At 42.6% G+C, this 15,242-nt stretch overlaps 3 protein-coding genes and 1 long non-coding RNA gene across 5 annotated transcripts in view; 3 read left to right on the top strand and 1 right to left on the bottom strand.

Annotated features, from left to right (window-relative positions):
• LOC306828630 (nardilysin-like) overlaps nucleotides 1-5,234 on the top strand; it is an 11,667-nt gene extending 6,433 nt beyond the window's left edge. For both annotated transcript variants that reach the window (XM_079351157.1, XM_079351158.1), the window contains exons 18-31: nucleotides 391-477; nucleotides 562-681; nucleotides 768-819; nucleotides 907-1,057; nucleotides 1,139-1,266; nucleotides 1,400-1,562; nucleotides 1,787-1,818; nucleotides 1,906-2,044; nucleotides 2,132-2,179; nucleotides 2,252-2,304; nucleotides 2,608-2,691; nucleotides 2,794-3,001; nucleotides 3,186-3,272; nucleotides 3,367-5,234. In XM_079351157.1, coding sequence (XP_079207283.1) covers nucleotides 391-477; nucleotides 562-681; nucleotides 768-819; nucleotides 907-1,057; nucleotides 1,139-1,266; nucleotides 1,400-1,562; nucleotides 1,787-1,818; nucleotides 1,906-2,044; nucleotides 2,132-2,179; nucleotides 2,252-2,304; nucleotides 2,608-2,691; nucleotides 2,794-3,001; nucleotides 3,186-3,272; nucleotides 3,367-3,594 — 1,580 coding nt within the window. In that variant the 3' untranslated portion in view covers nucleotides 3,595-5,234. The remainder of the gene's footprint in view (nucleotides 1-390; nucleotides 478-561; nucleotides 682-767; nucleotides 820-906; nucleotides 1,058-1,138; nucleotides 1,267-1,399; nucleotides 1,563-1,786; nucleotides 1,819-1,905; nucleotides 2,045-2,131; nucleotides 2,180-2,251; nucleotides 2,305-2,607; nucleotides 2,692-2,793; nucleotides 3,002-3,185; nucleotides 3,273-3,366) is intronic.
• Nucleotides 1-15,242, top strand: part of rab3b (RAB3B, member RAS oncogene family) — a 75,545-nt gene that overhangs the window by 21,900 nt on the left and 38,403 nt on the right. The gene's annotated exons all lie outside the window — the stretch shown is intronic.
• Nucleotides 1-15,242, bottom strand: part of LOC306828681 — a 61,535-nt gene that overhangs the window by 39,406 nt on the left and 6,887 nt on the right. The gene's annotated exons all lie outside the window — the stretch shown is intronic.
• On the top strand, nucleotides 13,657-15,196 carry LOC306828669 (uncharacterized protein). Its single transcript, XM_079351214.1, has one exon. It carries the CDS (start codon nucleotides 14,121-14,123, stop codon nucleotides 14,919-14,921), a length of 801 nt encoding a protein of 266 aa, XP_079207340.1. The 5' UTR covers nucleotides 13,657-14,120; the 3' UTR covers nucleotides 14,922-15,196.

The following is a 15,242-nucleotide window of genomic DNA, read 5'->3' as shown; positions in this document are numbered from 1 at the left end:
CGCCTCCTTAAAAACGTTCATACTGACTTAGACACGTAACAGTGCTTCCCCGCTGGCTCCGCCTCTCCCTGATCTCTCTGTAACGCCTGTGAAGACGGGACAGAGGGGGGGCGGATCACCTCGTCCTCTGATTACGCCTCCATCTCTTTAAGACCCTTCCTCACATGCCAGCTTTCTTCTGATTGCTCAGCTTCCTTGGGGGGGCAGAACGCTGCAGAGCTGTCAGGAGACGGCTGCTCCAGTTTCTAGTAGAAGAGAGTCTTGGTTTTATATTGGGGAACTTTAGCGCCCTCTGCAGACCGACCCTGGGATCACCTCCTGATCTCCTACATTTAAATATTAGAAGCGTGTCATTTTATTAAACTGGGTGCGTTTGTTTTGTCTCATCAGACATCTCAGAGGAGTGGGCTCAGCGCTGGAGCGGAGACTTTGATCTGAACCCCGACCTCCACCTTCCTGCGGAGAACAAGTTCATCGGTCAGTAGGAACAGAGACGTGCACGTTTGACATAAATCTCGCCGTCTGTCAGACTCACGAGCGTTTCTCTTCTCGCCGCTGCAGCGACGGATTTCAATCTGAAGACGTCGGACTGTCCGGACACGGAGTTTCCTGTGAGGATCGTGAACAACGAGCGAGGCTGTTTGTGGTACAAGAAGGACAACAAGTTCAAGATCCCCAAAGGTGAGTCCAGAATCTGAAGAAGGGTTCAACATCTGAACCTTTAAACGCAGCTCTGTTTTAACGAGAGGACGTTTTGTGTCTTGCAGCTTATATCCGCTTCAACCTGATCACCCCGATGATTCAGAAGAGTCCAGAAAAGTAAGAGAAGCCTCCATGTTGAAATGACGAGTTCATCTTCACAGAGTGTGTCTGTAACCTCTCTCTCTCTCTCTCTCTCTCGCTCAGTCTGGTGCTCTTTGACATCTTCGTGAACATCCTGGCTCACAACCTGGCGGAGCCGGCGTACGAGGCCGACGTGGCTCAGCTGGAGTACAAGCTGGTGGCCGGAGAGCACGGCCTGGTGATCCGGCTCAAAGGGTTCAACCACAAGCTGCCGGTGAGGAGACTCGAGACTCGGCCTTGGTCTTTATGAGCCGAGTGTGTTCATGTGACAGAGCTGACTTCCTTTGTGCTCCAGCTGCTGTTGAAGCTGATCGTCGATCATCTGGCCGAGTTCAACACGGAGCCCGGCGTGTTCCACATGTTCTCTGAGCAGCTGAAGAAGACCTACTTCAACATCCTCATCAAACCCGAGAGACTCGGCAAGTACGTGTCCCACTCTGAACACCCTGATGACTCGCAGGTCCGACTTGACTACAGACTCCGTACAGCCGGACCGTTAGGCCATCGGCGCCCCTTGACTACTTGTCCCTGTGTGTGTGTGTGTGTGCGTGTGCAGGGACGTCCGCCTGCTGATCCTGGAGCACTGTCGCTGGTCGGTCATTCAGAAGTATCAGGCGGTCACTAAAGGTCTGACCGTGGACGACCTCCTGACCTTCGTGTCGGGGCTGAAGGCGGAGCTATACGTGGAGGGGCTGGTGCAGGGAAACTTCACCAGCACGGTGAGAGGAGATTTATAAAAACACCTGGAGAGCAGATAAACGTGTTCTCTGATATCAGCCTTGAGCCCAAAGTCCGGTCCATGTGATCAGTGTGTTCACACCGTGCCGCCTCCTCTGAGCCGCGTGGTCGATGTGAGAGGGTCGTCGTTGAAATAACCTTGATGACACTGAGGCGTGACTGCTTGTATAAAGTATCTGATGTTTGCTTCTTCTTCTCCTCACAGGAGTCCAAAGAGTTCCTGCAGTACTTCATCGAGTGAGTCGTCCGTTTCTTCAGACGCTGTTTTTCAAACTCTTCTTTAAAGTCTGTTATTAGAAGTTCCTTCTGTGCGTCTGTCTGCAGGAAGCTGCAGTTCCAGCCTCTGTCAGCAGAGGTCCCCGTGCTGTTCCGGGTGGTGGAGCTGCCTCAGAAACATCATCTGTGTAAAGTCAGATCTCTCAACAAAGGAGACGCCAACTCTGAGGTCACCGCGTACTTCCAGGTAGGAGAACTAAACCGTCACACCGAACATTTATTTATTCAGGTTCCTGGTTTTATCTAATAATGGTTTTTTTATCTGTGTTTTCAGTCGGGGCTGAAGAATCTGAGAGAGCACGCTCTGATGGAGCTGATGGTGGTGAGTCTTCACTGACTGCATGAAGAGCTGGGTTTTTATTATCATCTCTTTGACGTCCGTCCGTCTCCACAGATGCACATGGAGGAGCCGTGTTTCGACTTCCTGAGGACCAAAGAGACTCTGGGGTCAGTATTCATCCAATCACAGAGCTGCATGACTCAGACACGCCCACTTACACACACTCGCCCACTTAAACACACGCACGCACACACACGTTCACAATGAGGTCACTACATAAATATGACACATTATAATGATAAAAACAAACTTCAGACAGTGCAGGGATTTGCTGCCCCCGGGTGGATCATGAAGGTACTGCAGGTGAAATGTAACATTTTAAAAATCCAAAATGTGTTTTCGGTGTTGAACAGACTGAAGGTCACCAGGATGATTTCTGAACCTCCGTTAAACGTTGTTTTTCCTGTCAGGTACCAGGTGTACCCGACCTGCAGGAACACCTCAGGGGTGCTGGGATTCTCTGTCACCGTGGAAACACAGGCCACCAAGTTCAGGTGAGTTGACCTCTGTTGACCTCTGATGCAGGTTTTGTTTCTACGACTTCTCCAGGTGTCTGAGCAGACGTTTGGTTTTTTTTTTTTGTTGGTCACTTTCAGCACAGAACTGGTGGAGGCGAAGATCGAGGAGTTCCTCGTCAGCTTCGGCGAGCGTTTGTCCGGTCTGAGCGAGGAGGCGTTTAAAACGCAGGTGACCGCTCTCATCAAGCTGAAGGAGTGCGAGGACGCTCACCTGGGAGAGGAGGTCGACCGGAACTGGTTTGAGGTGGTCACGCAGCAGTACGTCTTCAAGCGGCTCAACAAAGAGGTGAGAGGCACTTCCTGTCCTCGTCCCCTGATGACCTTCACCGCCGTGTGCCGCCATGCCGGCAGACGCACCTCTGACATATCCAGAATATGGAGGAGAAACTAGTCCCTACTTTATATTGGTGTTGATGTATCTTAGTGGACTCTGCAGTGGTTCTGGTTCTGAGCGGCTGTGTTCTGTGCAGATCGAGGCCCTGAAGGTGTTCAGTCAGGAGGAGCTGGTCTCCTGGTTCATGGAGCACAGGAACGGCAGCAGGAGGCTCAGCGTGCACGTGAGTGTGTTTGTTTGTTGACGCCATGAATGCTTGAGAATCTCGTTGACTAAGTTTGAACCCTTTCGTCGTCGTCCCCCCCGGTCTGGACCAGGTGGTCGGTTTCGGCGTGGAGGAGAACGACCCCCCGCCTGAGCAGAACGTCTCCTGCAGCGAGGACAGCCCTGACTCCGCCCCCTCCTCCTCAGCATACGGGGAGGTGAGCGAGCTGACCTTCCTGCCCGCCTCCTCACCGGCGCTCCAGGACGTCACGCTCATCTCGGACATCCGAGCGTTCACCTCGTCCCTCCCCCTCCACCCATACCACAAGATCCTCAGCTAGGCCCGGACGGGACGGGACGGGACGGGACGGACGGGACGCCTCGCTCGCTCTGTCGGTGGAAATAAAGTAACCATTGAAACAGCTGGCGTCCATGTTTGATGAAAGAGGACGGACACACCTGGAGGAACTTTGAACACGTGTTTTAGTTTTGTTGTGATTGGTTGTAAAATGCTGCGTTCATGTCCTGTGGGAAAAACAAAGATCTGGGCCTGTATTTATCGCACACGTCGTCGTCAGAGCTGCACGTTCACATAAAAACACAATACTGACTTTTTTAACGAGGCGTAAAGAAATAAAAAGAGGCTGAATTGTAGCGTGCACTTTATATGCAGAGGTAGAGCGCTTACTTCACTTAATGACTGTTACTAAGAAGCTCTTTGCACTAACGAGGCCAGCAGACTATAACTTAAAGACTAACAGAGGATGCAGTCAGTCCTGCTTTCAGACAAACTCTAATCATGATTCAAACATCTCACTCCATCTTCTTTAATCATCGCACACCAGGAACCCGAACCCACTCAGCTTTAAACAACAATCAGTTCTAACGTGAGTCTGAGCGACCATCAATCAGAACACGTTATTTACGCCGGGGTCACGTGCTCGTCTCGCATCACCAGAACGAGCAGCAAACAGTTCACTGGTCACTGAGCCGTTTATCATGATGATCTTTCAGAGTTTATAGAGAACTTAAAGTGATCTGAGAACGAGTGTGACAGCGAGCGCAGAGCGAGGAGTCACAGGTGTTATAATGTTTATTACAGTGTCAGAGGTCGGTGTCAGAAACCTGAGGACAAGTTGGGCGACTTCTATTAAAAGGTTTTAAAAAACAAAAAGGGAATAATCTTTAAAAGGATTTTATGTCTCCGCTCTGTGTGTTTCACTTCTATATCAGTGTGTTTATGTGAATCTATTAGTTCAGTCTAACGAACACGTTACTGAGAGTAAGACTTTTCTTTTTTACCAAACACATTGATGATTGTGATTTTAGTTCTAATCAAGAATCAGCCTTAAAACAATTTCTAATCTGTTAATCCTGGTTTACTGTTCTTAGATGTGGATCCATAAATACAGACCCAGAGCTCCTAGAATTATTCTGTTCAGCTCGTTTTCTGTTGGACTTTGTTTGATTTGAATTCAAGTCGTGGAGAATCCAGAGAAACTCTATTTTATTACTTTTCTGTAATAAACTCGAACAGAATGAATCACTGCTTCCTGATGGGTTTAAATAAGTCAGTTCTGTCTCTTTGACTGTGACTAATGTGCGATGATAGATTTTCGGGGGGTAAGTGAATGCAGCACGAAGACTCAGGGCTCTGGTTTAAAATCCAGTCTGACTTTAAAGACGGGCATCTGTATCTTTAAAATGTGACTTCAGCCAGTATCACTGCAAACATACCATGTGTTTATTTATTTACATGTTCATGTGTGGAGGATTAAACAGCTTCTGGTGGCCAGTGATTTAAACTGTGATGTGTTTGAACTCAGAATGTGTCTCTGTGGTTTATGAGACAAGAAAGAATAATCAAGTTGTCATTTTAATCACAATTAAGAAAAAAAAATGTAATCAAATGTTTCAGTGAAGTTTTGTTTTTCTCTCCTTCAATAATTAAAGAATAAAGAGTTTTATAAATGCTTCAAAATGAGCTTTTATTCAGTGTTTCTGTCGTTACTAGCACTCTGAACTATGAACTTAAGATTGTATATCAAATATATGGCGTTGAATAAGCAAGCTAGGATCAGTCAGCACTAATTTGTTCATTATTTTACACAACTATAGTTATGATCCAATCTTTATTTAAATGTTTAAAATGTTCACACAAAGTACATAAATTTTATTACTCTTATAAACGTGGACTGGAGTTTTTGCACTATTCCAGCCCTGAAGAACATGAAGTGAAGACATAACCTTGTTTTAATTCTGGGTTCCTTTTTTGTATATTTTTTGAAGAGGGGTCGGTACAATCTCCATGACAGACACAATCACACCTGCCTACACTGAGAGTTAGTACAGTATGAGATCCGACCTGGTGCCAGAGTAAAACAACTTCAACTAGACAATTCCAGCAGAAATTGTGAGGGTGGTTGCCGTGTGTGCGTGAGAGTCTGTGTGTGCGTGCATGTGTGGGACAGCAGTAAGAATGGTGCCATCTAACAGCTGAGACAGAACTCTGTCCCACTGAAACAATGATGTCATCACTCTTCACTCTGAACACCTGCTGCTCACTTGACATTCAGCTTTGATCTGCCAGAACATTCCATCAATGTATTTGAATGGGCGTACCACTGCTCGCAAAACCTCAAATATCTTGAAAACTAAACATGGTATCACCAATCCGTTTGGACTGTGAGCGACATAACAAATAGGCGCACGTTTTGATGTATTGTATTTTCATCTAGCATTCAGACTGTGATCACAGTGGCAATTTCAAAACATGAGTGAATACTGGGAAATTCTGGACATCCGTTAGAGTGAGAGCCCAATGTGTGTGTATGTGGTGCGTGACTGTCAAACAAATGTCTCCCCTGGGAGACTGGAACATTTTAGGTTTTTATTTTTTGCTTTATGAGTGAGAGGACAGTCAGAGCTTTATTTTGATGTATTTTGTTTATATATGCGAGCAACAATGACTTCAGGATGGCGATTTACAAATATGTCTCCAAAACTGACGTTTTTGGCAGTTACACTCTAGGATTTGAATTTTTGCCATTCATTTTCAATGGGGCAATTTTTTGTCGTTTAAACTCGATTTGTGTCCAAACCGTGTGACCGAAGTTTCCACAAAGTAATAGCACCCATGTCATGACCGAGCCGGTCGTTTTGATACCTTTTTTGTGCGTGTGGCGCAAACGCTGTGGGAGGAGTAGCGCGCGTAAATTTGAGGATATAATAATAACTAGAACTAGACAATTCCAGCAGAAATTGTGAGGGTGGTTGCCGTCTGTGTACGTGTTTCTGAGTTATACTGCAGTAAAACTGTTCAACTGTAGTCAGCTAACAGCTAAGACAGAACTCTGTCCCAATGCTATGGTCCCACTCAAATGATGATGTCATCACTCTATCTGTGAACACCTGCTGCTCACTGATTGGTTGACATTCAGCTTTGATCTGCCAGAGTGCCAGAACATTCTATCAATGTATTTGAATGGGCTTACCACTGCTCGCAAAACCTCAAATATCTTAAAAACTAAACATGGTATCACCAATCTGTTTGGACTGTGAGCGACAGCACAAATAGGCACACGTTTTGATATATTTTAGGTGTATTTAACATTCAGACTGAGATCACAGTGGCGATTTTAAAACATGAGTGAAAATTGTGAAATTCTGGACATCACTAGAGTGAGAGCCCAATGTGTGTGTATGTGGTGCGTGACTGTCAAACAAATTCCTCTCCTGGGAGACTGAAACATTTTATGTTTTTACTTTTTGCTTTATGAGTGAGAGGACACTCAGAGCTTTATTTTGATGTATTTTGTTTATATATGTGAGCAACAATGACTTCAGGATGGCGATTTACAAATATGCTTCCAAAACTGAAGTTTTTGGCAGTTACACTCTAGGATTTCAAATTTTGCCATTCATTTTCAATGGGGCAATTTTTTGTCGTTTAAACTCGATTTGTGTCCACACCGTGTGTCCGAGGTTTCCACAAAGTAATAGCACACTTTTTGGGGCCGAGCCGGTCGTTTTGATACCTTTCTTGTGTGTGTGGCGCAAACGCTGTGGGAGGAGTAGCGCGGCCCGTTTTTAGGATATAATAATAATAATATTAACAATTGTAGTAGTGTGGTTTGCCTTTCAGGCAACCACCCTAACTAGACAATTCCAGCAGAAATTGTGAGGGTGGTTGCCGTCTGTGTACGTGTTTCTGAGTTATACTGCAGTAAAACTGTTTAACTGTAGTCAGCTAACAGCTAAGACAGAACTCTGTCCCAATGCTATGGTCCCACTCAAATGATGATGTCATCACTCTATCTGTGAACACCTGCTGCTCACTGATTGGTTGACATTCAGCTTTGATCTGCCAGAGTGCCAGAACATTCTATCAATGTATTTGAATGGGCTTACCACTGCTCGCAAAACCTCAAATATCTTAAAAACTAAACATGGTATCACCAATCTGTTTGGACTGTGAGCGACAGCACAAATAGGCACACGTTTTGATATATTTTAGGTGTATTTAACATTCAGACTGAGATCACAGTGGCGATTTTAAAACATGAGTGAAAATTGTGAAATTCTGGACATCACTAGAGTGAGAGCCCAATGTGTGTGTATGTGGTGCGTGACTGTCAAACAAATTCCTCTCCTGGGAGACTGAAACATTTTATGTTTTTACTTTTTGCTTTATGAGTGAGAGGACACTCAGAGCTTTATTTTGATGTATTTTGTTTATATATGTGAGCAACAATGACTTCAGGATGGCGATTTACAAATATGCTTCCAAAACTGAAGTTTTTGGCAGTTACACTCTAGGATTTCAAATTTTGCCATTCATTTTCAATGGGGCAATTTTTTGTCGTTTAAACTCGATTTGTGTCCACACCGTGTGTCCGAGGTTTCCACAAAGTAATAGCACACTTTTTGGGGCCGAGCCGGTCGTTTTGATACCTTTCTTGTGTGTGTGGCGCAAACGCTGTGGGAGGAGTAGCGCGGCCCGTTTTTAGGATATAATAATAATAATATTAACAATTGTAGTAGTGTGGTTTGCCTTTCAGGCAACCACCCTAAAAATTGCATTTCCCTGCGGAAAATGCGTGTGAATGCTTCACATGCATTCACACGCCATGAAAAAGCTGAAGAGTATGATAGCTGAACGGTGAAAGTAGCACAAATTGTTGAAGATTAGTGTCGTTCGCAGGAGCTGGGGATTGAACACTCAACCTTGTGAGTGAGGGGCGACGACTCTACCAACTGAGCTAAAGCTGAAGCAGATGAAACAGCAGGAAAAATACCATAAGCAGAAGAAGAGGTGGAAAAGTTGAAACGTTTCCCATTCATTTGAATGGGGCAGAATTTGGTGGAAAAAGTGAAATAACTTAAAAAGTAAAAGTGGTACAAACGTGAAAAGTCATAGCACACATGAGCAGAAAAAGCTGAACAGTATGACAGCTGAACGGTGAAAGTAGCACAAACTGTTGAAGATTAGTGTCATTCGCAGGAGCTGGGGATCGAACTCTCATCCTTCTGAGTGAAAGGCGAAGAGTCACAAACGGAGCCACAGCCAAAGCTGAAGATACAGCAGAAAAAAAACAATAAGCAGAAGAAGAGGTTGAATAGTTGAAACGTTTCCCATTCATTTGAATGGGGCAGAATGTGGTGGAAAAAGTGAAATAACTTAAAAAGTAAAAGTGGTACAAACGTGAAAAGTCATAGCACACTTGAGCAGAAAAAGCTGAACAGTATGATAGTTGAATGGTGAACGTAACACAAATGTTTGAAGAGTAGTTTTAATCGCAGGAGCTGGGGATCGAACACTCAACCTTCTGAGTGAAACATTTCCCATTCATTTCTATGGGGCAGAATTTTGTGGAAAAAGTGAAATAACTTAAAAAGTAAAAGTGGTACAAACGTGAAAAGTCATAGCACACTTGAGCAGAAAAAGCTGAACAGTATGATAGTTGAACAGTGAAAGTAGGACAAACGGTTGAAGAGTAGAAGCGAAGCACGGAAGTGGAATAATAATAATAATAATAATAATAATAATAATAAAGATTTGGATATCAATAGTGTGAATGCTGTGAAGCATTCACACTAATAAAGATTTGGATATCAATAGTGTGAATGCTGTGAAGCATTCACACTAATAATAAGAATATTTACAATAGTAGTAGTGTGGTTTGCCTTTCAGGCAACCACCCTAACAAGTGAGGCTTTTTATTTACTGTGTCAGCTTGCTCCATAAAACCTTACCCCTATTTAGCTATGCTGTTTGTATTTGACTGAACTCTGGTACACGTGTTCTGATTTTAACAGGAAGTCTGATGAGGCCACCAAGGTTTTAGATGGCCATCCTGGAACATTTATCAACATTTCAGGTTTATTGATATCTGCATCCAGATAACAATCTGCTCTTTGACGTCACCACACAACTTCAGCACATCCTCTAGTTGTTAGTTGGACTGTAAAAGGCAGCACACAGAAAAGGAAGTCAAAGAGTCCTTCATGGCTAACTGCTGTTTACACCTGTCCCCGAAAAGTTGGTTGTGACTCTCAGGAAATAAATAATTATCAGACGAAAGCCGGTGAGTTCTGTGATTGGGTAAACCACTTGGGTACCTACAAACCCATCTACTCAACATCTTTATTGAAATCAATCAATCAATCTTTATTTATATAGCGTCAATTCATAACAGGCGTTATCTGGAGACACTTTACAAAAGCAGGTAAAGGACCTTACTGTTTGTCTGTTAACATTAACAAAAGGGCAGGTAACAAGACCATGCTCATTGTTATGTTTACATAAAGCAGGTAAAGGACCTTACTGATGGCTATATTACAAGAGCCCAGCTTAATCCGTCATAGCGTGGCAAGAAAAAACTTCCTTTTAACAGGCAGAAATCTTCAGCAGACCCGGATCATGACGGAACAGCCATCTGCTAAACTGTGCTGGGCTTGAAAATGGGACAAGATGCAGAAAGAAGAATAGGATAGGATAGGTTTGGCCGGGGGGGGGGATAACTAACTCATCATGGTGATTCAGCTCTGAAACAACAAATATCAAACAAAAATCAGCTTCCTGAGTGAGAGCACAAAGACGCTAAAGGTCCCAAATAGAGTTATAGTCCTCAAAATCAGATTTAGTCTGAAGACTATTTGACTTTTTTTAACCCCCCCCTGGTTACGTCTGCAACCTTCCCGGTGTTACGTTCTAAGTGAGTGATACACCCACTGCACACTCAATGAGGATTTTTTAAAATTCATATTTATGGTCTTGGTCTCAGTCTTGTCTCGGAGCACTCTGGTCTCCAGTTTGTTCTGGTCTCAGTTAGTATGGTCTTGACTCCAAAATTAATTCCTTCCTATTTAAGATGTTTTTAACTGAACATAGTCCAGCACAGTTTAGCAGATGGCTGTTCCGTCATGATCCGGGTCTGCTGAAGATTTCTGCCTGTTAAAGGGAAGTTTGTTCTTCTATGACGGATTAAGCTGGGCTCTTGTAATATATCAATAGTAAGATCATTGACCTGCTTTTTGTAAACATAATGAGCATGGTCTTGTTACCTGCTCTTTTGTTAATGTTAACAGACAAACAGTAAGGTCCTTTACCTGCTTTATGTAACGTGTATAGAGATAACGCCTGTTATGAATTGACGCTATATAAATAAAGATTGAACATATTTATCCATTTTCTGTTTGGTAATCCCATTATTTCTCTTTTTTAATCTTAGTCACTTTAATATTTTAACTATATTGTTATATAACACCTGTTCATAAATCTGCTCTGTGGCCTTTGGAGTGGTCAGAGCTGCATCTTGTCTGAGGCCGATAAAGCTTAAACTTTAACCCACACTCTAAAGGTGAAATATAAGAAAATTCCTGTACTTCAGATTTTGTGGTTACATTTTAGTACTATTACTCTATAAATGAGTATACAGCGTCCAACAATTCTTTGCTTAGGTAAAGGTGGTGATACCACAGTACAAACCCTCTACCTAAATGCTTTACATGTACTGCTTGTGGAGCTCTGCCCTGCTCGTTTTCAAACAGACAAGTTTGGGCAGTAGAGAACGAATGAGGTAAGACTGCACCCAGGATAAAAACAATACAGCTGGGTTTTATTGCCTCTGGCCTATTGGTAACAGTACACTGGAAGCTTCACTAAAAGACGCTGATGCTTCTAACTCGGCTCCATTTTATTGTAGGGTGTGAATTTAGAGTTAAACTCTATGGGTGTGTCTGATCTTTACGGCTCTGATGGTGGCAGGGATCACTCCGTGAAGACAACATGGGAGGAATAATTTTCATTTCATTGTAGATTTTTTAATCTTGGTTTATTCCCTTATGAGTGAAAACTTTGCTCATTTTTATTTAGAAAAACATCCCATTGGTTTTTTTTCTGGAAGTGATGGCCAGCAGTGTAAGGAGACATCGAAGGAGGTAAGAGATTCACTTCCTGGTGTTGTTTTATTTATGAAAAAAGTTCACCAAATTCAGATGTTCTTTGTGTAGATATAAACGTGTAGCTCACACCAGTAGATTGTCATTATTTACATTTTATGTTGTTGCTTAAATGTGATTCCCTGTTTTATTACGTATTTTGTATCCGTGTGTTTCTCTTTTCTGTGTGTGCATTTCCTCTCGTCTCAGTGTTTCTTGTCTTATTATTGTATAACTGCCTTTTGTGTCATCTCTTGATTGTACAGTTTTATTTCTGAGACCCGTATGTAGTGTTTCCTGATTCATTTTTGGGTAGTAAAGGAGCTACAGCAGCTGTGGCTCAGTTGATAGAGTCAATCGTCTCTCAGCTTGAAAGTCTGGGGGTTCGATCCCCAGCTCCTGCACACTTAGCCGCGTATGAATGTGAATTTAGACATCAAACACTCAACTTTAGTAACAACACAATATCATATGAAATATAGAGTGGAAAAGCATTAAAAAAATATATAGTAATAATATATGCACCAGGATTTCACCATTTGATGAGGAAGTTCTGATGTTTACTCAGAAGCCTCTACCATCAGGGTGTGAATGTTTAGGTTTGACTTGCGGCGTAAAAGAGATTTGAGTCATAAGAAAACAAAATTATACACAAGCTCAAGTCCTCGTAACGTTTACTCCCAGTCCATGGCAACAGCCCCATCAAGTGGCTAGGGGCTGCATTGCAGTTTGAGTGTAACTTCATACCGCCCAAACAATAATAATTAATTTTACCAAATAATAGTTCTGGTGCTGTTTAGTAACAGGGATGATGTTTAACCATTTAACTAAACTCACAACACCCTATTGCTGACAGCCACGGACTGATTAACCCCCCAGTTTTATTTATAATAGTAATGCCAAAATAATATTTACAGACTCTATCTACTACTGTGCAGGGCAGTAGCTTTGTAGAAAGTGTATGCAGAACTTAAAACTTCTGTAATGGTACACCAGGGTAAAGTTTCTTAATTTCTTTATTTCCAACTTAATTACGTTTGTAGTGATGAGTTAGTCAGGTGATTTTAAAGCTTAAAGGGAAACAATAAACACTAATCAGAGCCACACCAACAAATCAAATAAACTTAAAGGCAGGGTAGTTAATTTTATAAAACTAGCATGATTTTGAAAGTAGCATCCTCTCCGTTGTCCGTATTCGGGAACCCCCTCCCCTCTGTGCTCCCTCTAAAGCCACGCCCCTCACTTACATGCACTAGCGCCATTGGTCCAGAAGCTGATTTCGCCTCATGCTTTGAGTGTGGGCTTGTGCATGCATCAGGTAGAGAGGCTTGATTGGTTAATGAAAAACGAGCCATCATCCGACATCGGTCAAAGTTTTTACAGGTTTACAGCTGCAACAGATGTCAGATTTTCTTCGTTATAGGTGCACAAACTGAGATCATGTTTGTTTAAAGTGGTTAACTCTGTACCTTCACAGTGAGGAGGTTGCTGGTTTGAATCCTAGTCTGATAGGAGCCTCTCTGTGTGCATGGCATGGGTTCTCTCTGGCTTCCTCTGAACTGTCCATAGGTGTGAATGTTTGTGTGGCTTGTTGTCTGTCTCTACATGTCAGCCCTGTCACTGACTGGCTTTCAGTCCAGGGTGTACCCCGCCTCTCGCCCAATGACAGGTGGGATTGTGTCTAGCCCCCCAAAACCCTGAACAGGGCAAGCTGTTCAAAATAATGGTTGGATGGACGTATTTAGTTACTTAGATGGTCTTTTGACTCATTTGCACAGGTTAACCGGGCACAGAAGCTGAAATCTTTCAGGCCTTTTCAGTGACACACTTCAATGCCTCGCCATAGAGTCATGGAAGTCCCTCCCTGAACGGATGTATTCCCTATTTTTCTTTCGTCAAGGCCACAGCACTACTCGCTGGTAAGAAATTTAAGTTCTTGAGCACAATGTTCACTCTTCCTGAACATATCTGCAAATAAACTGAATGTCACAGACTGTAGTAACTCTTATATACAGTGTTCTTTACTCCTCCTTTCCACATACTCTGTTTCTTTTTCAGATGCCCATCATAGTTCATCTTCAAATAGCTGTTTTGCCCCACTAACTATTAAACATTCTAATATACAGTATTTAATCACTAAAAATGGTATGAAACAGAGAAAGGCAGGAGAACAATTATTTTTTCATAAAAATTCTTTAAACAAGAAAAAGGTTGGTGATTAGCTAACTATGAAGCATCAAATTAACAAGGGAAGAAAGTGCTAACTAAAAATAAAGTGTCATCAAGAATAAAGTGTCAAAATGTAAGTGTAAAAGTTATGAAGTGTGTTTTTTTCGATATCTTATTTCTTTTATATTTGATGAATATGGCAATGTAATATCATTAAACATATCCCTCAACTGTTTCGTTTTTTAGATGAATCAAAATGAGGCGCTCAAGAACTCAGCCATTGGCTGAAATTGAGAAATGGACCGAGGAAGACGTCCACCGGTGGCTGATGACAGAGGTCAAAGTACATAAGACATGGGCAGACAGGTTTGTTGAAGAAGAAGTGTCAGGAGACTCTTTAGTTGCCTTTACAAAGAAAGATATATTGGACTTGAAAATAAAACATGGTCCTGCTGTCAAAATAATAACTCATCTTGAAAGTCTAAGAGATGGTTTACAACGTGATCAGTTTCCAGCTTATTTGGAAAATTGGACTTCAGAGCAAGTGCAGCAGTGGTTACTGCAGCATGTGAATGTCTACAGCAAATATGCTCTACGGCTCCAAGAAGAAGCTGTGTCTGGAGACTGCCTTGTTTGTTTCAAGAAGCAAGATCTTCTTGACCTGGAAATCAAAAGCGGCCCTGCTGTTAAGATTCTGTCACATCTCCGTAAACTGAGCAAAGACCAAGAGCCGATTCTGCAACCCATCCCTCCCACCAGCACTGAACAAAAACAAGCTCCAAACCCCATTCAACCAGAAGTGGGTGTGGCTCAGACAGTAGCATCAAATCAAGCACAACCATTCAACACAACTGACAAAATAGTCGAAAAGAAGTCTGAAAAGGCTCAACAGCAATTCAAGAAGTCTTCAGAGAAGAAGAAGATTGATGAGCCAACGCCACATAACCTCAAAGCCAGAAAGAAAGAAACCATGCCGGTAAACTGTCTCCATTGTTTTACACATCTTTGCAAATTACAGGGGTTGACTTTAAAGCCGTTTTCATCGATGCACTCCTGAAAGTATCTAGGTCATTTTACTATTCCCTTTTATATTGACCCATTTGATTTAATCTGTTCTTCTTGTTTTACCAAAGGCATGCTATGCTCTTGTTATCATGTACTCTTCTTTTTTTTGTTCACCAGCGAAGTGCACACCGGCTAAATGTGCAATGTCTTTACAATGGATTTTAGTAAATCAATGTATTTTTGGTTCTTCTTGCAGAACCCAGTCCTTCCAGCAGAACCCAATAACACTCTTGTGATACAGAAAACCCTGGACAGCCTTTTAAAAGAAGAGCTTAAAAAGTTTCATTTCTACCTGAAACAATACAAAAGATCC

The sequence above is a fragment of the Symphodus melops genome (genome assembly GCF_947650265.1).
Source record: "Symphodus melops genome assembly, chromosome: 8".
NCBI classification, from domain to species: Eukaryota; Metazoa; Chordata; class Actinopteri; order Labriformes; family Labridae; genus Symphodus; species Symphodus melops.
The sequence above is the reverse complement of the archived record's forward strand: the minus strand, read 5'-3'. Positions and strand labels throughout refer to the sequence as shown.

Coding starts and splice junctions, on each gene's coding strand:
- LOC306828669 (XM_079351214.1), top strand. CDS start 14,121: ATGAGGCGCTCAAGAACTCAGCCATTGGCTGAAATTGAGAAATGGACC.